Genomic DNA, 27,637 nt, shown 5'->3' on the forward strand with positions numbered 1-27,637 from the left:
CAATGATGTGATTCAGTATTTACCTTTTAAAGCTCTTTGTATAGAAAGTAAAAAATATAAGTGAACCACTTGTTTATTGGACAATCTCTATGTGCTAAGAGTAGTGTTATCTCATCTGATTAAAAACAAAAAACAAAACAAAATCTTTACGAAATGTATATCTTCATTTTACAGAGAAGGAAACTGAGGCTCACAGAAGTTAAGTTTAAAAGTGATGGCATTGTTTTGGCCCTCAGAATGTATGAAATAAAACTCCTTTGACACTGAGTCTTATGTTTCTTACCCACACCAGTTTTCAAACGTCTGGTACTAGGAACCTTAGCGTTATGTGTCCTAGTAGCGTGGCTGTCATTCAGAAGCCCAGGAAGCCATCGTGATGTTCAGTAACATGTACTTTGCTCTGCTGAAATTTACATTAATTTCCATGGCCACCACGCTAAACTCCACTTCACTACAGCAGTGGCTGCAACTTGAAAACTCCTTCTTACGTTCTGCTTCTTTCCTCTGATGGTGACTCAGGTCATTGAACAGATAAATCATTAGCTGAAGAAGGGAAGCAAGTCCCAAATGGAATGCATGGGATTGAGGTCAGTAGCTAAGTGGGGCTCGAGTTTGCAACTGAGATTCTAATGCATTTCAATTCAGTTTTAATGGATTTTTATTCTATATCTGCCTTCTGAATCAAAAACGTTCTTTGCCAAGTAACGATTTTACCTTACCTTCAGTTTCTCCTACAAAATGGAAATAGTATTGATTTGTAAAATATTGTGAAATCTCAGGGTAACCAAACATCTTGGAACTACTGTAAAAGCTCATATATCTAGGATGTTGACAGAAACCGTACTACTAATTACTTTTAAAATCCAGTTACCCAACCATTAATTAAAGTTTCTTGAAATGGTCCCTAACTATTGCTTTTTCTATTAAGACTCATTCTGTAGCCTGAAGACTAGAATTACAGATGCCTCTTTGAAAAACTGTATATATATATATATATATATATATATATATATGGAGAGAGAGATTAAAGTAGAAAATTAAGACTGGAAAGAGCAAAGAAGGCAAAAGGATTGAGGCCAGTTCAGTAGATAAATGTGTTGACCGTTACACACGGAATGGCCCAAAACAGTCATTAACACCCTGAAGATAGACTGTAATGTAAAATAAAAGCACTTCTTTTATGTTTAAGTACTGAAAATAAAGTATTACTGATTAGAGCAAAAGGTATAAAGTTTAGCAATAATAAATTGTGACCAGCTTTCCAACTCCAGGAGTTAAGCATCAAAACTGAGTAGGAATCTTTGGTTTCTGGCCAGGAAGCAGGGACTGGATTAAACCTCATGCCTTAAACAACTAGAAAATAAACAAAATATAAGAAACAATAGTTCTCAGACACTGATGAACAGACACACAGGACAGTGATCCCTGAGAGAAGGGAAATGAAAGAGGTGAGCTTACAAATGCATCAGCTTATTGCCTGGAAGGCAATTTCCAGATCAAAGCTCAGGTCGGCGGAGCCCAGACAAAGCCTGGAGGTCTCTCGCTGAGTTGAGGGGACAGAGACCAGACTTCGGGAAGGCCAAACACCTAGGATTTCTGGGGCAGTGAACTAGAGACAGATCACCAGGGATGTGGGGAGGGGGCTTTGGCTGTCTCAGGATCAACTACACGTGAAAGGAAACTGCCCAAGGGCAGGAAAAGCACTCCAAGCAAAGAGCAGACCGAACAGAAAAATAACGTCAATCTGTGCTTTGAGACCTACTTGGTAAAATGACATGGGACCATTCCCCAATTATAACTGGAGACCTCACTACCTAATCTAGTTGTCACATGACTCAGATCAGCGTCGAACACCTACCCTGAGTCCAGATAGCCCCCCACAGGATATCTTTGCACGGTCCAAGACATTTAAACATTCTGGAAAACTGCATCTGGAGCAGGGAGGGAGAAAGAGCTCCTGAACCACACTTTGAGGCCAGACCTGGGCACGGTGGGGCTTCTGGAGCCAAGTGGACATACCTTTACTTAATGCATGGCGTGGAGTTCAAGTAAAGCAACTTTACTGTAGTAAAACTTTACTGTAGTACCTACACTTGTTATTGCTTGTTTTTCAAAGGCGAGGATTATTTGCCCTTCTCATAGTCTCAGCCTTTTGGCTACTGCTGGAAGACCTTGGATTATTTCTGATCTTCAGTTTGCATGGTCCCGTAGCAACCATCATAAACCCTGGGTAAATATCTCTGTCCAGATTTAGACTGTGTTCTGGAAAGAAAATTCTCTAAACCCAAACTTACCAAATCTACACTTTTAAACACATCTAACATAGAACAAAATAAAAACAGAAATAGAATAATTTTACCACATTCTAGCAGTTCATTGTTCCTCAAATTGAATGTCTCCAAGTTTCAAGGAGATTGTGAATATAGAAGATAAAATACTGGGCTTAACCCATTTGCACAAATCTTCACGTCTCTCTGTCAAAATGTAAGCCCTGCCTTCGTTTCTTCCTGGCCAATATCTATTCTATCATCTGCTCTGTCATCTCCCTTTTTTGTCTTCCAATCCCTAGTCTTTCTCATACTTTCCCATTGCATTTTCTTTCTGTTTCACAAGGTCCTTCTCTCCTTATTCCCACCCAACTCTAAACTCACACGGAAACATTCACCAAAAGTGCTAATACAAACGATCAGCACAATGGTGCAGAGTGTGGGTTCTAGGTTTCGTGCACTTGGATTCAAATCCTGGATCTGCCACTAGCTGGCTGTGTCACCTTGTGCAAGTTACTTAACTTCTCTGTGTCTCAGTTACTTGTAAAAGGAGAACATTAGTAGTATGTGCCTTGTAGAGTTGCTGTGAGAATTAATGAGATAATGCTCCTAAAGCTCTTTGCAAAGTGCCTGCCACATGCTGGGCTCTCAGTAAATGTGAGCTACTATTATTATTAACAATGTCACCTTTTATTTGGGCTTTTTGCTTGGTGAGTCACTACAGGCATATATGAAAGGGAATTCTGGTCCTTATTTATTTATTTATTTTTCCGGAAACAAAACAAAAACAAAACAGGGTAGATTGAAGGCTCATGAATTAAAAGGGAGGAAACCCCATGGAGGTGCCAGGATATGAAAAACATTGAGAACTAAAGCTCTGTGTCTTCTTTTGTCCTTTCCCTCTCTCCTCCTCAGAAAGTCATAGAAAGAAAGCTTTAGCATTTTCTGATCCTCAGGCTCAGAATATGGCCTCACTTCTGGATGAGCAATACTAAGTTCAAAATTACTGTTGACCAAAATTCAATAGATCCTTTTAAGCCATGTCATAATATTAGAAGCAGGAAAAAAAAAAAATCATGCAACTTATTTTTTAACAGGCTGTGGAAACTGTGAAAAAGCTTGTCCCACTGAGGAAGAAATAGACTTTACTCACCTGCCGGAGTCTACTTGGCTGATTAAGGCTTGTCCCTTCTGCAAAGCATCAGCTGTGCAGTCTTTAATTTCTCTGTGTAATTCCTCGTGCCTTGCTGCCAAGACAGGCAGACTTAAACCCTCTGATTTAAGGAGCTTAAGGTAAGCTTCAACTCTTCCAAGCACATCAAATGCCTGCCAAAGAAAACATACTTTCATTTTCTGCTTTTCTAGTTTAAAATCTACATCAATGTCTACATGAAATACTAGAGATTAAACCAGGCTATTCGATTTATTAGTTTAAGCAAAACCCAAAACAACAAGTTTAGTCTTGGAAAACAGCTGTATAGGTTTAAGGCTCCATTTGGGGAAACTGATCATTGCTTAGTTCAGCATATATAAGTGTCAACACCATAAAATTACCAAAATAGTTTACATTGAGAACGTACCTATACAACTCAGTTCTAACTGTATAGAATTCGGAGGGCCAGCTTTATTTTTTGCACAGTCTGTACTGCATACAAATAATAGATGAGATATTTTTAAAATATCATGCAGAATTTCATAACCTGAATGTCTCTGTAGTATTCTTCAAAGGAAATTTCCCAATAAATTGCACTCTGAACCTGAAACACTGTAGGGAAATATTCAAGAAATTACTAATGTGCTTTTGCTCTTGCCTTTCCAAGTAGAAGAACTTCTGCTTGCTCCATCCAAAACATCCATCTGTCTACAGAGAAGATTAGAATTTGGTTTTGAAGCCGTGAAAGACAAAGACCAAGGTAATATTTAGCTTCTGACATGCAAATAAGATTATGCAGGGGAAAAAGGGGGGAGGGGGTGGCCGATTAGCTCAGTTGGCTAGAGCATGGTGCTAATAACACCAAGGTTGTCGGTTCGATCCCCGCATGGGCCACTGTGAGCTGTGCCCTCCTTAAAAACAAACAAACAAAAAAACCATAACCTTGTAAACCAAGATATTGTCTTGAGAGAAGAGTTTTGAATTCTTTCATTTTCTTCCTTTATTAGCGAATCAACAGCCAAGCATGGGGGATTAAGCTTATCGCATTAACATAGAGTAAAGAGGAGCTATCCTGTTGGTCATTAAGGCTTACTTGGTATTAAGATGGAGGCGGGTATGATTAAAAAAAAAAAAAAAAAAAGGCAGCAAGAGAAGACTGTGGTAATATGAGGAAAAAAGAGAGCTTGCAAAGTGCCATGGTCTTCGCAGGTTTCCTCATATCTGTCTTTGAATGTGGGCCTGGAAAGCAGGAGATGAGTTAGGGAAGCTGAAGGAAAACTGAATGGTAAGGGAGCTCTTGCCCTGCTGCCCTTTGGCACTACTGGAAGAAGGCACCTTCCGGGATGCATCCTACGAGCCTAGAGAACAGTCCGAGCCCAATAAGCCCTGTCAGCAGAGCTTTGAAGCCTACGCTTCCTGGTTGCAGAGTTGGAAGCCAGCACGATTAGCAGGGGCCTCCCAGGTAGAGTAGGAAGACTCATGAGCAATGTGACAGGTGGTCTTGTGAGTCCAGTACCACGAAGACCTGAGAGACACCAGAGGAGAAAGGCTGAGTTGATGTTAAGAGGAAACAGTTTAAGCCAAGGATACAGCTATGGAGCTCTGTAAAAGCACACAGGCGCCTGCCCTAGTCACCATCTCAGGGGGTGAGTTTTCATGGCAGAACTGGAACTGGAAAACATTTGAATTTATAAATGAACTCTCTCAAATACGGTCCTATTACTTATGTGTTGATATTCTGTTCTTCCACCAGTGCCATCAGGTCTCCTCAATCTGCTCTTTCTGTTCAGTTAGACTGTTGAAAACAAAATAATTCCCATTTATCTAGCAGCTGATAGGAAGTAATAATAACCACAGTTGAATGAGAACCGACTATGTGCTCCGTCTATACTATCCGTTTCATGATTACCTTTCATCAGTCAACAAATATTTTTTACTGTCTCCTAAGTTTGAAATGCATTGTCCTTTACCGCCCAGGGAGAGAGCAAGAAATTATCCCTATTACATGACTGGGGAAACTGAGTCTCAGAGAGGTTAAGTAAATTACACAAAGTGATACTTCTACTAAGTGGCAGATTTAGTATTTGCAACCAGTTTGTCTGGCCCTGAGGTCCTTACTCTGAAACCACAGGCTATGGCACCATGTGACAAAGAATTACTGTGGGAAGCTTAAGAAAGAAGGGATATTTCTAAGAAGACTGTTAATCTTAGGTGGAAAAGGTGGGATTTTAAAACTTACTTTTTGTAAATAAGTATCCACCTTTCCTTTGTACAAGTGAGAAAAGATATAGAGAAAGGTAGAGAGATTTCTTTTATGCTATAAAGGACTCTGAAAGAAAGATAGCGTGTTTTTTTATTGTTTTTTGCTTTTTGGTGAACCTATCACTGGGTGACTTCGCCCTCCTCCTGGTGGCCTAGGCCAGAGACATCGCTTTCTAATCTGTTTTTCTGCTTTGTCTGCTAATGTCTCAAGCAGGCACTTTTGAGGGCCCTTTATTTATTTATTTATTTATTTATTTATTTATTTATTTATTTATTTCACGTGTACAAGACAATTATTAAAGAAACTTTGAACCTGAAGAACTCTTCCTTATCTAATCCTTTTTTTTTCCCACCTGCAGTTGGCAACAGAGCCAAGATGCTGATGTTAGAAAAGATGATCCTTCCATAACACATTAAAACAACACGTGGCAATAACCACTGTTTCTGAATTTTGTTTTATATTTTACATTTTTATTGCTTATTTTTAATAAAGTGGAATACATTGTTAATTAAGGGTTCACTTTAAAGTTAGTGCCTAAAACAAAAATCCATTGTATTCAAAATTATCACAAACTCCCTTAAATCATACTTAACATTTATTATACGAGTATGTGAACAAGTGTTTCCAGGAATACACATTCCCATTTAGGATGAGAGCCAGGAGCTAGACAAAAGGAAGAAATAAAAGGGAAAGTCTTGATGTGAATGTCAGGCCATTCACGCCTTTCTTCCTTTAAAATAATTCTCAAGTTCCTAATGTGAATGGGGAAAGGATAGAGAATTTCGAAGTGCTTTTTCTTGCCTGCAAGTTTAACTGCATTCTGTTTTAATATTAAGCCATTATAACCTTAATACAGATCCCGTGTGTTGCTGTTCTGAGAATTAAAGAAGAAAAACATGTGAAAGTAGCTAGGGCATGATAGTGCACATGTAGCAAGTACTTAGAAAATACTGGTTGGCTATTGCGCTAAATCTTGATTGATGGGTCCCATCTTTGAAAACAAATCACTGAAAGAACACGGTCACCTGCTGCCTGTCACTCATCCCTCACGGGTCTTTCCTCTTGTGGCCCCAAGGAACAACTGCTGCTCTCACACCCTTGGGCATCATTGGTCTCACCTTCGTCGGAGTTAAGATTCTAAAGCCATGTGTACATTAAATGCATGTGTGATGTGATTCCACACCATTCCTGAATGCTATCATAAAAGTATTATTTCCTAATAGCATGGAAATAAATGGAAGGGATAAACATGCACTAGACGGACAAGGTTTTATATCAAGGGCCAAGATAACCCATAGTTTAGAAAGAAAGTAGGGAAATTTTCTTTCAGAGTTTTTCCCCAAAAAGATCAAAGAGTCAGGAAAGCACTTACTTATGAATTGCTCTGTGTGTCACACTTAATAAAATGATAGCAGTAGAAAGGAAGTGAGTGATTTCACTCCTTCTTTAGTTCAACAAATACATTTGGAAAATGCCTACTACAGGTAAGACAGGTTGGATGCTGCAAGAGAGCTTATTCCTTATCCTCAAGTCTAACCTCGCCCTAATGGGGATAATCTGTAAACGTGGAACTAGTTAAATTTCTTAATTTTATGAGGAGGCCTCTTTCAAAAAGATTAGACTGTCTGCGATTCTCTGAATCACATGCAAACCTCATTTCCCTCATTCCACGTAGAATTTGATGAGGAATCCATGTGCCAATTTCATAAATGATCTAAGTGTCATGGCTCTCACTTAATCTACCCCCAAAATAGACCTGCGTGCTTCTCTATTTACCATCTCCATAAGGAACCTGATATACAGGATCCAGCCTGGAAAGAATATCTTTGTTGCACACATGGTACAAAAGAGCTAATTTCTGGCAAGAACACTGCAGCCCCCACATAAACTCCTTTGGAATTAATAGTTCGCCTTTAGTTTTTCTCTTCACGTCCCCTTCTTTCCTCCAACCTTGTATGTGCAGGTCAAATAAAGGTTTTATGACTGAACGGATTAGGGGGAAAAAGGATATAGGCGCAAGTATAATAGTTTCTCCCTCTAGATTCTAGTTCTTCATGACTATTTTATATGGTACCACTCAGTTCCTAGGCAGGTAAGGAGGAGGTGAATAAGCTCTTTTGGGCCCTGGTTTGGAAAAGACTAAGGCGTTGCTTGATTTTTGTTCTTTAAGACAATAAAAATCTCTCCTTTTTCCCTTGTTAAGTACAAGATCCAGAGCAGGCTGCATCAAATCAAATAGAGATGGTATCTGGACATAGCACACTTTATTCTTTTTAAAATATCTATGAGAGTAATAAATTAAACAAGAACCATAAGTCATCTGGCATAATTCTTAAACTATGCTGTTTCATAAAGGTGTTTAATAAGTAATATTGTTTGCTTCTTGACTAATTTGAAGGGAATCAACATAAACACACGCGCACACACACACACACACACACACAAAAAAAACTGCAAATCATTGAAAATTTCCTTCCATGAGTCCTAAGGCCAGAGCATGAGTTTGGTTGGAACCCTTATGATTATCAAGGACATGAACTCAACTCAGTTTTTAATTAGAGCCCTGCATTCCACTATCTGTGCAGATTCAGATGTCCTCTGGCTTTAGTTTTTACAAAGACTGAAAGTTTTAGTGTCAGCCAAAAACATACGATGGAGAAAAGCAGCCTCTTCAATAAATGGTGCTGGGAGAATAGGAAAGCCATGTGCAAAAGAATGAAACTAGACTGCTATCTGTCACCATGTACCAAAATTAATTCAAAATGAATCAAAGACCTAAACATAAAACCTGAAACAATAAACTGCATAGAGGAAAACATAGGTACTAAACTATGAACCTTGGGTTCAAAGAGGATTTTATGAATTTGATCTCAAAGGCAAGGGAAATAAAAGCTGAAGTAAATGAATGGGACTATATCAAACTAAAAAGCTTCGGCACAGCAAAAGAAACTATTGATAAAATCAAGAGGCAACCAACTGACTGGGAGAAGATATTTGCAAACAGTGCCTTTGATAAGGGGTTAATATCCAAAATATATAGGGAAATCATACAACGCAACAACAAAAAAACAAACAATCCAATTAAAAATGGACAGAGAACCTGAATAGACACTTCTCCAAACAGGACATACAAATGGCCAATAGGCATATGAAAAAATGCTCAACATCACTAATCATCAGAGAAATGCAAATAAAAACCACAATGAGATATCACCTCACCCCAGTCAGAATGGCTATCATCAACAAGACAAATAGTAACAAGTGTTGGAGAGGCTGTGGAGAAAAAGGAACCCTCATACACTGTTGGTGGGAATGCAGACTGGTGCAGCCGCTATGGAGGGCAGTGTGGAGGTTCCTCAAAAAATTACGAATAGAATTACCATATGACCAAGCAATCCCTCTCCTGGATATCTACCCAAAAAATCTGAAAACATTTATGCATAAAGACACGTGTGCTCCAATGTTCATTGCAGCTTTATTTATGGTGGCCAAGACATGGAAACAACCAAAGTATCCCTTGATAGAATATTGGATAAAGAAGATGTGACATATCTACACAATGGAATACAACTCTGCAATAAGAATAGATGAAATAATGCCATTTGCGACAAAATGCATGGGTCTTGAGATTATTATGCTAAGCGAAATAAGTCACACAGAAAAAGTTGAGAACCATATGATTTCACTAATATGTGGGATACAAAACTGAAAGCAACAAAGGAACAAAAATAAACAAATAAAGAAACAAAAATTCATAGACACAGACAATAGTTTAATGGTTACCAGAGGATAAGGGAGGTGGGGGGAATAGTAGAAGAGGGTAAAGGGGGTCTAACACATGGTGATGGAAGGAAAAAAAAAAAAAAAGAAAGGTTTAGTGTCCTTTCTAAAACCACCTGGGATAACTTCTGGCGACTCCCAATATGGCAAGCTGATTCTCATTTCATGTCCTGCCCAAATCTGCCCAGGTTTTCAAATGCCATGAAGTCCAAAGACAAAAGGGGAATGGGATTTTCAGCTGCCCATTATTTCTGCCTACTGCTGGTGCTCAGGCTGATTCTTTGCCTCGCCAAGGTCATTGCTGTGGACCCCAGAGCTCCCTCCAGGTATGAAGACAATAGGGTGGATCAGTGCTGTTCATGAGATGTGTTTAAAATCAGGAGTATCTAACGCAGCTTTTTGCCTCACAACCTGAAAAGCTAAAACAAAACAAAAAACAAAACACTGAAAAAGAGGGAGTTTGGGATTGCAAGCATGTATCTGGAAGCTTTTTATCAACAAGGAACAGAGGATGTTTTTATATTGACCGTCTCTTACTTCCTCTGAGATAAGTCCATCTTGGAAATGGAAAAATTAGACCGACAAGTAGAACTTTAACCAGCAAGTCACTGCTTATAATTTCGGATTTCTTTTATCGAAATTGACCTAAATGGATTTAGGGTGATCTTGGGAATATTAACACGGAAAATGTCCATTTACAATGTGCAAAGCATTTATTTTTTTTTCACTTATTCAACAAATATTTATTGAAATCTATGGAGCATGCAGTCAGCTGTGTGCTGGGGATATGAAAAGGAACAAAAGCATTTAAGTCATGTTAGAGTAACTAGGGCAGTATTAAATGCGTACATAATGACAAAATGAGGGCTAGCATTTAGTGAGTGCTTAGCTGTCCCATGCACTAGTCTGGTATTAGTTCATTTAGATAGCGCCATTATTCTGTGAGGTACATATCATTGTTATTTCGATTTTACAGATGAAAAAGCCAGATGTACAGGGAAGTTAAGTAACTGCCCAAGGTCATGGAGTTAATAAATGCCTGAGACCAGATTCATACCCAGGCAGCCTGGCTCCAAAATCCACTGCATTATTTCAGGAAAGTGTCATACTAGCAAACAGTTCTAAGTTTTCACTTAATATTTCACAATTCCATTTATTTATTTATACTCCAAATGTATCCTGGAAAGACAGTATACATTTATCACCAATTACAAGTACTTTTATTAATGTATGATATTCCCTGAAGTAGATAAGGATTGTTAGATCTATTTTAGAAAAGAGAAAATACGTCAAATGTAAATTGATTTATCACATGGACAGGAATTTATTTGTTCATTCAACAAAAATTTTTGAATACGTGGCATACAAAGATAATTAAGACATAATCTGTCTCTAAAGAGCACAGAGAAATACTATGGGAATAATAAGAAAGAAGCAATTAATGCCGCAAGGAAGCTTCTCAGAGGAAGTGATATGTGTGTGACGACAAGACTATACGCACTACTCTGCTTCTCACATATGAGAGAGATTGAACTTGAAATCTGTGTTCCTTGCGCATTAATGTAATTAAGCCCTCCTTTTTCAAAATGATCTCATCCCAATTACCTTGGATCAATATAATCTCTTATGATCAATATAATGTACTTGGCCATGAAACTCTGCAGTTTCTAATATTTCATTGCTTTCACTCCTTCAAATAATTATTGAACATCTACTACCTGTAAGGCACTGCTCCAAGTGTTCTGGTGAAAATGAAGTGAAATGGACATATTTCTTACCCTCAAGGAATTTTAATTTAGCAAAAGAAAATAAATCTACCCCCAAATACCTATAATGCAAGAAAGAACGTGTTTACTACCAATGGAGAGCTACAACAGTCTGAAACTGTGCATGGAAGGGAAACTAATTAATACACTCAAGACTTAAAAGTGGATTGATAGCTTTATCATGAAAGATTCTCATGAGTGAGTGATAATAAAATTGAATGTCTTGATTATAAGACTATTAAATATAAACTGAGCTGTAGGCTCTCATGAGAAATGTAAGATGTTAAAGGGTTTCCTTGATTTTGATAATTGTTTCAAATATGTATTTCTTAAATAATTTTATGCTAATAGTTTAGTCACATTTATCAAATATTTGCTGTGGTTTAAATAACTTGCCCCTGGTCTCTAAAACCAAAAGTTTCTAAACCATTCTCTCAGAAGGAATATAGGAGAGGAGTAAATTAAGACGCCATCTGCTTCTACATGAAGTTTGCCTCATCATGACCTTTTCCAGTCCCTAGTATCTCTGCGTATTTAAGGACATGTTCAGCATGAGACAGAAACTACTTATGCTATTCAAGACCCTTCTTGCGTCTACATGTCTGCTTCTACCACTTTTGTCTCCCTTCACTCTGGGCTTACACCTTACACTCTTGGCAAAATGAATTAGCTAATGTTCCCCAAACGTGGCACATTGTACCAGCCAGCCCTCCCCAATCTCTTCCTGCCTCAGCCTTCCAAATGTAGCTCAGTGGTCACCTCCTCTAGAGAAGACTTCCTGGACACTTTTTCCCTGGGCCAGGTTAAGGGTCTCTGCTCTGTGTTTCCTAACACTCTAAGCTTCTTCTATCATGGCTTTTCCCAAAGCACATAGCACTTCTGTTACCTTCTCTAGGGTTCCTCTTCTCTAAGGTACATTGAGAGAGTATTGAAGGCAAGGATTATATCTTCTGTTACTTTAGCTCAAGCACCCATATGACACATGACAACAGTAGATGTATAACATATTAGCTGAAAGCAAATGTGGAAGAGGGGAGTGAAAGCAAGTTGCTTTAATTTTTTCCAAGAGAAAGGGAAGTTGTTCTAGAAATCAGAGACAGGCTGCTCAAGAATTATGAAACTGAAAGTAATTACACTTTCCTTGATTTTTAATGACAATTAGCTTAATTTCTTGAATTCATTTCTATCATCTCAAATTCCTTCTGGATAATTTATGTTAGGTCCTCTACTTGGACAGGTTTCTTCTTTCAATCTGTACAATAACTGCACCATTTTAATTAATTATTTCCCACATCTATCTATAGAAGGTGCCAAAAAAATGTATACACATTTTAAGTAAAAAAACTGTATTAAAATTGTAATACGCAAAATATACTGATAACAAAAGATAAATACAAGTTACGCTTGACTTCTGCAATTACAAGAGGTGCTCAAAGTGGTTACCATCAGCATAATTTTAATACAGTTTTTTGCTTTCTTAAAATGTGTATACATTTTTTTGCGCCCTCCGTATTTTGGAAAAGGTAGAATAGTGTATGTATGAATGAAAAAAAAATGTACTAAACTCCATGCTCATTTTGCTTTCGTCTGAAACAATAATGCTGCTGTAGGAATTACTGTTTTACATCACTATAAATATCTTGAAAAAGCAACATCATCTTTTTAAAGAGACATTAACTTTTCATCAGTGATGGCATAAGCAGCAGAAGCAACAGTCATTACATTTTCAACGCTTTTGGTGCGTTGCCCTGGCTGCCCCACTTTTGCTTCACCTCTGCTTTCTGGCTGACCACCCAAGAACCAGACAATAAAGATTTGACCTCTCTCTTCGCTTAATTTTCCCAATAAAATCATGCGCCTGGGAATGGAACTTTATGACTAATCAGCCATGTTTTACAGATTTAGTTTTAATCATCATTGTCATATAAACACAGACTCACACTGTTCTGCTCTTGAAACATACTACATATGTTTATCTCTGATTTAAACCACATTCCCAAAACAATGATAAATACATTTTGGGTAATCAATACATATTAACCCAAGCTTCCTTTTTGTGAATATGTCAAAAGTGTAATAAATAAGATAATATATAATCGTGATAGAAGAAAATATGGGGGGAGGTCAAAAAGAGTTACTATAATAGGTGCTACGTTCATATTCCATGCCAAACTCTCATAACTCGTAGCAACCTCTGGTAATTAGAGAAACTCCAATCAGCTATCATCCAATGTTGACAATCAACCCCTACCTGTATTTGTTGCTGAGTAACTGAGCAAATAGGATTTCCAAACACAGTAGGTAACTAAAATAAAAAGGAAGTATTTCAGGTTCTTGAGCTACATGACCCAATGAGCACTTGAATCCAGTGGCTGGCTTATGAAAACCAATACTCTCAAGGTCCTCCGTGCTAACATCGCCACCTACTGCTCACTCCAGATACAAACCTCCCCGCCAAAGGCTGTAGACACTCTCTGGGTAAGAAACAGAATTTTGAGCCTTGGGCAATCATCAAACCCGAGCAGAATTAAAAGGGAATCAAAAGCAATGGTCATTGTTATCAATGTGGACAATTCGGTGATGATTATTTTTTATTGGAAATATATTGGCTTATAGATTTTTTATGTTTTGTTCTCTAATGCATCCTCAGCATTTAGAACAGTGCCTGACACACTGTAGTTGCTCAATAAATATTTATTAAATAAATGAATCCCTAATGAAGATAGGCAATTATTTTCATGAATTCACTCTTCATCAAACTATCCAGGAACTTCAATAAAAGGAATTATTGTGACTTTTTCCCTAGTAAATAAGTATATCCCTATCTAGAATTGGTAAAGAGAGAAACAAATAAAAATAAAAGCAAAGGGAGCAAAGGGGGACTTCAGATGATTCCAACAAAAATACCAGCAATATATGATAAAAAATCTGAGTGAAAAAGAAATATATATGATATGAAAAACCTACTAACAACAGTCCACTCTGCAGATGAGATTATGACATTCATTCCTTTCATTTTAATAAAATTCAAAAAATATAAAAGGTTGTTTTTAAAATCATATATTTTGCTTTGTACTGAGCAAACACTCAAGCTGTCACATTCACTCATTCAGATATTACCCATGACACTAACATATTTTTCATATTGGTATTTGACACAGAAATTGAAGAAGACTGACTTAGCTTTGACAAATTTGTAACAAGAGGTTGTTTGCCAAAAAATAATTCCACTTATCAAGAGTGGAACTGGTTTTCAAGGTAAGTACCTGTTTTCAAAGCGCTGACTTCCTCTTTCTTTCCCAGTGTTAACATACAGATTTGCAAGTGTTGAGAGGGTTTCTAGTGTTCTACCCATCTTACTGGTATGCCAAGAATGCCTGACCCTGACCCCTCTTTATCTGGGCCATTTCTCAGAAAAGGTTTGCAGCTAGCAATCTGCAGGGCTGAGGAACAAACGTCTTTCTCTGAGACAGAGTGGGCTTGCCTGCAGCTTCCTTTAAAACAGCCGATTCCCCAAGTTTAGGACTGCACTGAACACCACCTGCACTGGGTGTAACCATCCATCTGGGCCCATCTGCATCACCCTCTGGGAATTGGGTCTCGGGGGACTGCTGTGACATGCTGACACTCTGATGACTGCTTTTGCTGGGACTCATAAAGCCTTTCAAAACCGATTCAGAAGTCATGTGTCTTCAGTGAGCATCCCTGAAACCATGATGAGTTAACTTGTTAGCTAGAAGGTTGGCTAAAATCTCAGACGCCTCACAGTGTGGGCAGCATGATTTCATCTAGGGATGGTGACGCACACAGTTAGAAAAACCTGGCATACTCAAGGCACAGCGAAGTGAATTTTCAAAAGGACAATGCAGTGCTGTGGAGATAAATTGATGATGTAAACTGAAAACACCCCATTCACTAGTGTAAACAGAACTTTCATACGAGAAAGAATATTTTAAGGAACTCTGAAACTATATTAATGCTTTAAATCTAGGGCTTTATTTTAACTTGGGTTATTTATGAATGTTATGCCAAAAATCAGATAAGCAGTGAGAATTTTGTAAACTTTATAGCTTCTACAATATAAATAAAAATTTAAAAAATACCATTTACAAGTCTTGAGAAGGTTCTTTCTTTAATTTAAATGGATTTACCCACTACATTATTCCATCATTTGTTACTTCTTAATAATATGGCAAATAATTAATTTTAAGTGTCATGACTGAACCTCTGCTTACCAAACTCCAGCTTCTATTTTTGCTGAGGTCAAAGTACCCATCATCTTTCACATTGAATTCTTAGATTTGGACTTGAAAATTATTTCCTTGATACTTAGAAAAGGGAGAAAGAATTTTATACCTCTCTAAATACACTTGGCTATAGAGAAAGCTACAGTATGGATAAATCCCAAGTGAACTTATTATAATTGGCATGACATTCAAACGATGAAACAGGGGATCCAGCAATCAAGCCTTTGGAGTTAAGAAAAATGAGTTTTCAGGATCTGACTTGAATTAAAATCTAAGTTTAAGAAAATAACCACTTTGTTCTTCACTTTTAAAAATTACTATTGCAAAAGATATCATTCTTTCTCCCTCAAGCCCAAGGATAATATTAGAAGAAAAATCTCCCTGGCAAGGTACCAAATAGTGACAGCAGAGAAAGCAAGAGCCAGAGAATGAGAATGAAAGAGACAGAGAGAGAGTGGGGGAAAAATTATCTACATTTTACAAGGCTCTAAACTATATAGATTTGTATGAGAAGTACTGTTTTACTGTATAGCAACAGGTTCTTGAACTGTTTTCCTTAGAAACAACATTAACTGATTGGCAGATGACCCACTCATTTTGCAGCAGGAGGGTGTAATGGAAGTTAAGAAGTCTCTTCTTCAAAGATGAAACTGCTGAAGAGAACTTTAACTAGTGCCACCATCTACTTAGGTCATTGGCTCCAGTAATACACTATGTTTGTTTCTTCTCTTAAAACAAAGAAATCCCAAGCAACAAACAATTTGGCAATAAATATTTCTTTAACATTTTTTAAACATAATTCTAGCAGTTCTATTTTGGAATTTTATTATTCATCCTTTTTAGAAAGTTTCCTATTAGTAAAAAAGTTCAAAACTAAGTAACTGTTTTCATATCTACCAGGACATTGTTTTCAGAGTATTGATGTCGTGACTTTACATCACACCATCCCCAGCTTCTGGGGACTCCCTATTCATTTTCTACCACATTGTCCAGTTTTTAAAATATCAGTGAAACTTAGGTATTAAACAATTCCAATAAGGCAGTTTGAAGACATTATTAGATTGGGAAGTGTTGAATCAATTTTCAGATGAGCTCATCAGCCCCAGATGCTGATCCCCGCTCAAGTGACGTGAACAAGTGAACATTACTGTACAGCAGGGGCCACCCACTACAATCAATAGAAAATGATTCGAGAGGAGGAAGCGAAGCACTTCTCCAACCCCAGATGACTTGGCGATGGCCCAAAGCAAGATTTCCCGCTCGCTGAACAAGGCCAGAGCAAGGCAAAGAGGTCAGGTCTAGGTTGTTTTTAGCCTTGTGGTTTGCATGCAGAAGACTTAACATTTCTGTATTTTTTACTTGATAAATAAAAGAGGATTAAAAAAGAGAACGAATTTTTGGTAAAAGTTTCCAGGGTTGTGTTAACCTTGGTATATTTTATAATAATTCCCTTCCTCCACGCGAAACACCGCAATGGTGGACACAGGTATTCCTCCCCCTGCCCCAAAACAGACCCATGACAGCTTTAAGATAAAACCCTCATGGAGGACTTTTTGTTCTAAGTGACTTTTTACATGTCAAAGTACTGAGTCTATTTGGTTTTGAGAACCAAATAATGGCCATGATAGGAATATATTGTAAAAGGTCCTCTTTTCAAGTTTGAAACTCTCACTGAAATGTCATTTTTGTGATGTGCTTCAGCCTGTTGAAGTAACCTGTCTCTTACGGGTTTGCCCTGTTTACCTAAAATTCCCAACTTGACCCCACACTGACCTTGTTAGCATTGTTAAAAAACTCATTTGCCTTTTTTAACCAGGCGTGCCTTTCCACGATGAGCTGACCAAATTCTTCTTGTAGCCGATTCAGTTTCTGGTTAGAGAGTTGTAGATGTTCTCTCTCCACGTGGTGCTTGGACAGCAGAATCTCAAGTGCCTCACTCTTCAGCTTCTCGACAGTGGAATTCCACTCCTACAAGAGAAGACTCTCTTCAGTTTATATTACACATCCTCCCCTTTCTTAAATCTCTAATAAGATTCAGAGAAAATTTGGATGTGTTGAACATACCAGAAATCCGTCATTATATTTTCAAATCATGAAGAAGTAAATGCTACATTCCAGATTTGAGTACCAAGATATTGATTTAAAAGAGGTAAACCCAGAAAACAGGCTAAAAAGGAAGAGGAGATGATAGTAGAAAGGGGCAGATTGGTTGGGATGTGTGATTGATGGAGTGTCTGGTTACCCTTAACACAGGTCACTTCCATTTCCATTAACACAACCTGTAAACATACCCCAAAATACAGTCAACAGCATTTTTCAATTCCTAACTCATTTTGGCCTATTTTTGTTCATGTAAGTATAAAAAAGTCTCCCAAAGTTCTGACTCATTGCTGATGTAGGCCAATGTGTACAAGAAAGGAGGGGAAATCTCATATTTTATGGCTGTTGTTTTGCATCTGCCTACACTTAAGATTGAAATTAAGAGCTGTTGTTCTTCACAAAATTAATAGCTGTTACTGTGCAGCATTGCCTCTTTCCTGACCCCAATTTCACCTCACAATGTTTCACTCTTAATGATATATAAACATTTCAGAAAAACAAAAGAGGTAGTTTTTTATTTTCTTTGCATGAGTAGGTAGAAGAGAAAGAAAATAAGGTTTGGTATACACCAAACATATTAACATTCAATTTTTTTGAAGGGAAATTCACATTTCTTGCAAAAAGAACTGACCCAGATCCAATTTCATAAAATAATTCTTATTTCTAACTTGGCAGTCTTGTTAGTGAATTTTCTGGCTCCCCTCTCAGCTGAAATTGAGTAGTAAGCATAGGCTATTTGTAAAGTTATCAGAAATTTAGCACCAAATTTCAAAAACTGCAATCTGACTCCATCTTGGCTTGTTCCCCAGTGTAAAATCTTGTATTAAGTTACATTTGTTATATTATGTTGGATAAAATAAGCATAATTTTAGTGCAATTTACCACTATTATTTCTATTCATTCATTTCACAAGACATACTAAATACTACATATCTAGCACTAGATGAATAGATGGCTTGAGGAAAATAAATAAGAATAAAATGTAGTTCTTTCCTTTAACAATAAATACATAAACTGCTATTTTACATAATTTTCATATATACTTATATTAAATATATGCCGGTCCTACAAATACATACATACAATATGGTAATATTTAAATAAGAATTAGTGGGTGTTGAAGGTAGAAGTTGTACATATTATTTTATGGACTCCACAGAACCTGTTCTAGTATTTGTGCAAGAGAAAAATATTTTCATCAATGGATACAAGAGTAAGGACAGTAGATTAAGGGACTGGCGTTTTTTTTGTTTTGTTTTTTTTTAGCACCTATTAGAAACCTGTGGCTTGTAAGTATAAACCTCACAAACTTAGATTAGATATTATTATTTTTTCCAGTATTTACATAGGCTCAGGGGAGTATGTTACTCAAGGTTACATATGCAAGAAGTAGCAGAATCCGGACTAGTTCACAGGTGTATATATAGTGCTACATTCCAGGGAATTGAAGATAGACTCTAAAATCTCAAAATTTCTTACTGAATACACGAGACATATTAGTTGTGTATATAAGCTATGTGAGTTCTCAAGATCCTTCACTATTTAAAGAGTGATTTTTTTTTCCCCACTAAGGACAGTTACTATGTGCCATGACATTCTTTCATGAAGCACTGTAAATATCCCTCCCAGTAAAAAACCATTACCTTAACCTTCCTGGGAAAGAGCAAATATGTTTAAAACAGTTAGCATACTTCTTGCATGCACAATAGGCACTCACTAAATGCTAGTCCCACTTTTCTTCCCATCAGTTTTATCATGGTTCATTAGTACCTCCAAATTTGTTCTTTTTCTATGGGTATTCGTGTTTTCCAGTTCTAAAATAATAATAGTGGGAGGCTTCTCCAAATGGTATTGATCAGTGATCTGAACTGAACAGCATTATGGGATAAACAAAATAAAGCAGGTTTCTTTATCACAGTACTGTACTTTTCAGAATCTTTAGTATGTTCACGTGCATTGAGACTACTAGAGGGAAACTTGGTGTGAAATACTTGAACACACTTTTTTGACCAAGAAACCACTTGTGCGCTGATCATCTCAGGGACGAATGCTTCAGTTGGACCAACGTTGGGAAACCCTGTTCTGATGGCTGAGAGCAGCCGAATCACCTACGGGTTCACCTGCCTTCACAAGTCTTGCCATTTCTTTCCTTTTTGGTTTAGTCCCTATCCCTCCAGCTCCTCAGTCAATCCATTTCCCTTCTGTTGTGCCCATTCTCTTGTTTTCTGCCTGTTCAAATCTGTGGGGCATTAATCCTCAATGAACTCGTGTGAAGAGGTGCTTAATGTGTGATGACACAAAATAAAGCAGGTCATCCATTCAAAAAATTTGACGTTCACCAGAATCTTCTGTGCTCATTAGAGGAAGACCAGTTAAGACATGGAGAACATGAAGAAGATGTAGAAAGTTAGAGGGAAGGAAAATGGAGAAGAAATTAGGATGTGTGGAGAAACTGATGACAGCCTTTGTGTGCTCAGCCTGGATAGCTCTAAGCTCTAGAGAGCTGTCTTAACTCTCTGCAAGACAGTAAGGGTAGCTTTTTCTTTCTATATGCCAGCACTCTGCCAAATACTTCACATGTATTATCTCATTTAATCTGCCTCACACCCCTACAAGGTAGGACCTGTTATTATTCTCATTTTACAGAAAGGGTAACTAAGCTCAGGGGAACTTGCCCAAGACCTCAACACCAGTAAGTAAAAGTGTCACAGTTCAAACTCAGGTAGTTTGACTCTAGAATCTGCTCTCTCAAGCAGTATTGCAGCCTTAGTTCTTTATAGCAGTGATATATAGTGTTTTTTAAACACAGAAAGATTAAACATACGAGCTTAGAATTTTAGAGGTAAGACTTCCATAAGGCCTGGATAATGCCTTGGAGATGACAAAAGTCTCAAATGACCCTGGAATTTTATAATTTTAAATCAGAAGACTCATTGTTTCTACATAAATCAATATTATTATAGATATAATCAAGAATGTACAGCCCAAACTCAATCTTAATTTTGCTTAGCAACTGTACCAAAATAATAAAGCTCTTTTCTATGAGTAAGAAGAGAAATATCTGTCCTCTAACAGTGTTCATAAATCTGCCTTTCGTATAAATTTTGCAAACAACATTAAAGAGTGACTTCTGGAGTAGAGCCAAGTCTTAGAAAACCCACTTCACATTGTGCTATAAAAAGTGGACTGTGACCTTCCGAGGAAACTGTAAAGGACCATTTTGTGCCTCTTATCTTTTCTTATTCTCCATCCCCAGTCTTCTTAATTACATTTTCACATGAACTCTGTGGGTATTAAATGAAGCTGGGTCTATTCAATATTTCTATTCAACCTTCTAAGAAAAACTGGTTCTGTTTTCTCTGAACAATCTCTAGGTAGGTTCTGGTGCATTTCTATACCATTCTGATGATGTATTTCCCCAGTCATTTTTCTTAGGGGACACATCCACTATTATATTTTTAAGATAAAACTTTCCAGAGTCATCTGAATTCATGAAACTTTAAAATTTTCAGTTGTCATTTTGTCAAGGCTGGAGGAGCCCAACGGTGAAAATCTTGATCTGTTTTCTCTAAGCCACTGTTGCCTGCCTGCTAAGTGTTAACCTCTGACTCAGTTTCAGTCACTTTGCAATAAAATGTTTCCAGTACTTGTTCCCACCAACAGAAAGCCAAAGGCTTCCATTTCCTTGGCTTTTCAGTTTGACAGGGATACATGCATATCTCTGACCCAGTAAAGATGTGGTAGTGTGCGTTCCTGGGCTTGGGGTGTGTGTCTCCACAGGTCACTCCATTATTTTCCTTTTTCACTCGCAGTAGTAACACTTTTAAGCTGTACATTTTCAGTATTCCATTTGCTGAGGAAATTGAGCTTCTGTTGGATCCCTTGATTGAAAGGGTACTTTCAAGAGGATTAGTGCTGATAGACAAGAGAGTGAAAATGATTTCTTCTTTCCTAGTTTTTTACAGTCCCAGGTTGGCTCTTCAAATGAAGTTATGGATTTATGGATTGGCATAAAAATTATCCAGCAAGTAGATTCAAAAATTAAAATTATTAGCTATCCATTAGAAAAGAAACAATAGAATCACAATATGTCTAGTAAGCTCTTTTTTCCACATGAGAACTTCTCTGTAGATGAGATTTAATGATTCAACACCATGTGGCAAATTATTTTCACTATAAACTTGACTTCAGAGTGTAGTTTTTAAGTGAGAGAAGATGGACAAGAAGAAATAGAGGACATATTTGTAGACTACGAAGAAAATACCAGTTGTAGAGATTACTGTCCAAAATCACATCTGGCAGTGTCTAGCTCACATATAGTTCTGGTAGCATGGCTATTTCCTATGACATATCATTAGATACACCTTATTTCTTGTTCATTCTCTAAGTCTATGGTCCCCTTTGGTTCAGCACCCAGGAGAATTAACTCATTGACACAAAATCATAGAATTTTACATGATTGCATTAACAGATGGTACAAACAAAATAAACCTGGCAATTTTAATCAGAGAACACTTGAAAGTGTGTTTTAAGCATGAAGCTATTACATTTCCACTGTCTCTATTCCTAATGCTGTACTCCGCTTCTTGTAACTATATAGTTATATATATAGTTATATATATACTATAACTATATATAATAGAACTATATAGTTCTATACTATATAGTTCTATATATATATATATATATATATATATATATATATACATACACACACACAAAATTATAGTTGACATTCATTATTGTTCAGCTTCAGCTTCAGGTGTACAGCGCAGTGATCAGGCATCTATACCATCCCTGAAGTGGTCTCCCTAATAATACAAGTGTCCATCAGATACCATACAAAATCTTTACATTATTGGTTACATTCCCCAAATTGACTTTCGTATCCCCATGGCAATGTTGTGGTTACTGATTGTGCTTTCTAATCCCATCACCTTCTCCTTTATCCCCACCCTCCTACCCCATCTAGCAACCCTCAGTTTTTCTTCTATGTCTCTGAGACTGTTTCTGATTAGTTTGTTCATTTATTCTATTCTTTAGATTCCACATATAAATAAGTCAGTCAGAGAAAGACAAATACCTTATGACCTCACACACACATGCGTGCACACACACACACACACACACACCCCTTCACACACATGACACCCCTTCACACAAACACACATACACACCTTCACACACACACACGCACACCCCTTCACACACACAGACACACACACACCCCTTCACACACACACAGGCACACACACACACACCCCTTCACACACAACACACACACACACACACATTCTATTAGCAAATGATCCCACGGATTCCTCCCAAATGCACCCTAAGACTCTTCAATGAGAAAAGCCTATTCAAAAGACTATAAATTGGTAACTACAATATTGCCACAGGGATATGAAAGACAGTCTGGGGAATATAATCAATAATGTTGTAAAGATTTTGCAGGGTGTCAGATAGGCACTTGTCTTATTAGGGAGAACATTTCATGGATGGTGTAAATGCACTGTACATCTGAAGCTGAAGCTGAATAATATTGTACGTCAACAATAATTTAATATATAGTCACGGGATATGGAGTACAGCACAGGGAATAGAGTCAATGGAATTGTAACAGCTATATATGATGTCAGAGGGGTAATAGACTGGGGGAGGGGGGTTATCACGTTGTGAGAAGTGGATGTCTAAAATACATTGTTTCGTACACCTGAAACTAATAATAAAAAAAAATTAAATTAAAAATGGTGGTGTGAGGTGAACCTCTGTAAATCTCCCCTGGAATTTACAACTAACCGAACAACAATAACTCCACAAAGGACTCCCTGCACAGCAGACAGGCAAGACGAAGAGGCCCAAGACTGAATTCACCTAAAGGTGGGCGACTCGCGCCAGCAGGGGAGGAGGGAAGGGAGAAGTGCGGAGATGGAGCCCTGAGGGCGCAGGACACAGACCTAGCTCAGTGCTCCAAGCTCGCTGCATCCCGGAACTACCGCAGCTTGGGAAAGGGAAGAACTCAGACTGCTAGGGCTCCATTTATGGCCCACAGGGCTGAGGGGACAGCATATAACACGGCTGAACCCAATGCTCACGGCAGAGACCTCAGAGAAAAGACTGAGGGAAGAAGGCTGAAAACACTGGTTTTAGCCCTCACTGCTGAGCAGAGAACAGAAGCCTTGGGCATTGAGACTAGCCGCCCCCTCCCTATACTCCCAGAGCTCGCCCCATCCCCACCTGCCCTGTGCTAGAAGCGGAAGAGTAGCAGTGTCAGATCAAAAGAACAGAATATTTGCTGTTCTGAGAACTGTGGACTGCAGGCACAGATTCGCAGCCCAACTAGTTCCAGCAAAGGGGAGGGAGCTGTGGACGCAGGACTGGCTGTGGTGGTGGTCGCTGCCATTGCTCTGGGCCACCTCTCAAAACTCACCCCGCCCCTGGCCCCACCTATCTGGGTGGATCCCTGCAGGAGTAAACAGACCTGCTGAAACATACAGGCTCTGAATCTGGTGTAAGAAGAGCTTTGGAACTTCAAAAGCTCTCCACATACCTACACGGACACTGCACCCTGTAACCCAGGTGAACTTTTAACAGAGGAGAAGCCCATCTCCCAGGGAATCCCCCCATTGTGTGAGAAGCTGGAATAGTGCAGAGAAAACATAGCACTACCATGTGAGAGAGAAAAAAAGGCTGCAGTCAGAGAGAAAATAAAACATTCTACCAACAAATACTGGAAAACAAAGAAAGACCTCTTCCTATCAACCTGTTGCAGAAGCCACTCCTGTAGATGTTTAGGAAGAGAAATAATAAATCAGTAATTGCCATGAATACCCAAGGCAACAAGACAGCTCAGAAAGAAAGTGAAAAGTCTCCAGAAAAGGAACTTAAAGATATGGAAATATGTGACTTAAATGACAGAGAATTCAAGATTGCAGTTCTGAAAAAACTCAACGAGATGCAAGAAAACACAGAAAGGCAGTTTAATGAACTCAGAAACACAATCAAAGAACAACACAAGCATTTTACGAAAGAGATTGAAATTTTAAAAAAGAACCAAATAGAATTCCTGGAGATTAAGAACTCTATAGAAAAAATTAAGAATGAAATAACCAGCTTAGGTAGTAGAGTTGACCAGATGGAGGAAAGAATCAGTGACATCAAAGATAGAAACCTGGAAATGACATGGATGGAAGAAGAAAGAGACTTGAGACTTAAAAGAAATGAAAGAATTCTACAAGAACTTTCTGACTCCATCAGAAAGAGCAATATAAGAATAATGGGCATACCAGAAGGAGAAGAAAGAGAGAAAGGAACAGAGAATATAATCAAACAAATTGTCGATGAGAACTTCCCAAACTTGTGGACAGAACTGGATCCTCGAGTTCAAGAAGCAAATAGAACACCTAATTACCTCAATCCCAACAGGCCTTCTCCAAGGCACATTGTATTGAAGCTGTCTAAATCAATGACAAAGAAAGAATCCTCAAGACAGCCAGGGAAAAGAAGATGGTAACCTACAAAAGAAAGGCCATTAGATTATCATCAGATTTTTCAGAAGAAACTCTACAAGCCAGGAGGGAGTGGAACCAAATATTCAAACTATTGAAAGAGAAATTATGAGCCAAGAATATTACATCCAGCAAAGATATCCTTTAGATATGAAGGAGGAATAAAGACCTTTCCACATATACAGAAACTGAGAGAATTTTCTAATACACGACCTGCACTACAAGAAATACTAAAGGAGGCTATTCGACCACCATCAACAGGGACAATTTGTGGCCACCAAAACATAAAAAGGGGGAGAGTAAAGGCCTGAACCGGGATATGCAAATGGAGAAAGTAAGCGTGCTGAAGAAAATGGAAGACTCTAAATATCAAACTTTCTTTTACATAAACTTAAGGGTAACCACACAAAAAAAATCCAGAACTGAACTATATACTGTAATAAAAGAAGAAACAGAGGGAAACATCATAGAATACCACCACACATAAATAACAGACAACAACAAAAAGGAAAAGAAACAATGGAGACACAGCCTTACCAGAAAACTAAAGATAGAATGACATGAAATCCTCACATATCAATAATCACTCTAAATGTAAATGGACTGAACTCACCAATAAAAAGTCACAGAGCAGCAGATTGGATCAAAAAACTAAACCCAACCATATGCTGTCTCCAAGAGACACATCTCAGCTACAAGGACAAGCATAGACTCAAAGTGAAAGAGTAGACACTCCAAGCAAATGGTATCCAGAGAAAATCAGGTGTAACCATACCGATATCAGATGAAACAGACTTCAGGGTGAAAAAGGTAATGAGAGACAAAGATGGACATTTCATAATAGTAAAGGGGACTATACAACAAGAAGACATAACAATCATCAATATTTATGCCCCCAATCGGGAGCACCAAAATATACCAAGCAACTACTAACAGAACTAAAGGGAGAAATTGACCAAAACACAATTATACTAGGGGACTTAAATACATCATTGACAGCTATGGATAGATCATCCAAACAGAAAATAAATAATGAAATAGCAGCCCTAAATGACACATTAGATGAAATGGACATAATTGACATATATGGAGCACTTCATCCTAAAACATCAGACTACACATTTTTTTTCTAGTGTACATGGAACATTCTCAAGGATAGACCATATATTGGGACATAAAATCAGCCTCAGCAAATTTAAGAAGATTGAAATCATACAAAGCTATTCTCTGATCACAAGGCTTTGAAGTTGGATATCAACTGCAAAAAGAAAGCAGGAAAAAACACAAATACATGGAGATTAAACAACATACCTTTAAAGAACGACCAGGTCAAAGAAGAAATTAGAGGATAGATCAAAAGATACATAGAAACAAATGACAATGAAAATACATCCTACCAAAATTTTGGGATGCAGCAAAAGCCGTTTTAAGAGGGAAACTTATATCATTACAGGCTTATCTCAAGAAACAAGAAAAATCCCAAATAAACAACCTCACGTTACACCTTAAAGAACTAGAAAAAGAAGAACAAGTGAAACCCAAGGTCAGCAGAAGAAAGGAAATAACAAAAATCAGAGCAGAACTAAATGAAATAGAGAACAAAAAGACAATAGAAAAAATTAATGTGACAAAGAGCTGGTTCTTTGAAAAGATTAACAAAATTGACAAACCCTTGGCTAGACTCACTAAGATAAAAAGAGAAGACACTAATTAACAAAATCAGAAATGAAAAAGGGGAAGTTATCACGGACACCACAGAAATACAAAGGATCATCCAAGAATACTATGAAGGACTATATGCCACCAAATTCAATAACCTAGAAGAAATGAATGAGTTCTTAGAAACATATAGCCTTACAAGGCTGAACCATGAAGAACTGGAAAATCTAAACAGACCGATTACCAGTAACGAAATTGAATCAGTCATCCAAAACCTTCCCAAAAGCAAAAGTCCGGGACCAGATGGCTTCACTAGTGAATTCTACCAAACCTTCAAAGAGGATTTAATACCAATCCTGCTCAAACTCTTCCAAAAAATTGAAGAAGAGACAGTACTCCCTAACTCATTTCATGAGGTCAGAACCCTGATACCCTGATACCAAAACCTGGTAAGGACAACACAAAAAAAGAAAACTACAGACCAATATCTCTGATGAATACAGATGCAAAAATCCTAAACAAAATTCTAGCACATCAAATACAACAATGCATTAAAAAGATTATTCACCCTGACCTAGTAGGGTTTATCCCCGGGGCACAATGGTTGAACATTCGCAAATCCATCAATGTGATACATCACATAAACGAAATAAAGGACAAAAATCATATGATTATATCTATTGATGCAGAAAAAGCATTTGACAAGATACAACATCCATTTATGATTAAAACACTTAATAAAATAGGTATAGAAGGAAAATACCTTAACATAATAAAGGCCATATATGACAAGCCCTCAGCTAATCTCATAATTAATGGTGAAAAACTGAAGCCCTTTGCTCTACGTTCAGGAACACGACAGGGCTGTCCCCTATCACCTCTGCTTTTCAA

General features: G+C 37.7%; 1 protein-coding gene across 4 annotated transcripts in view; it reads right to left on the reverse strand.

Moving 5' to 3' along the window:
- CCDC141 (coiled-coil domain containing 141) overlaps positions 1–27,637 on the reverse strand; it is a 168,252-nt gene that overhangs the window by 61,670 nt on the left and 78,945 nt on the right. For all 4 annotated transcript variants that reach the window (XM_074338695.1, XM_019739337.2, XM_019739336.2 and 1 more), the window contains 2 exons: positions 17,250–17,444; positions 3,421–3,593 (listed from right to left, as the gene is read on the reverse strand). In XM_074338695.1, the coding sequence (XP_074194796.1) occupies positions 3,421–3,593; positions 17,250–17,444 (368 nt within the window). The remainder of the gene's footprint in view (positions 1–3,420; positions 3,594–17,249; positions 17,445–27,637) is intronic.

The sequence above is a fragment of the Rhinolophus sinicus genome, linkage group LG01, assembly GCF_036562045.2.
Source record: "Rhinolophus sinicus isolate RSC01 linkage group LG01, ASM3656204v1, whole genome shotgun sequence".
In the NCBI taxonomy this organism is placed as follows: Eukaryota; Metazoa; Chordata; class Mammalia; order Chiroptera; family Rhinolophidae; genus Rhinolophus; species Rhinolophus sinicus.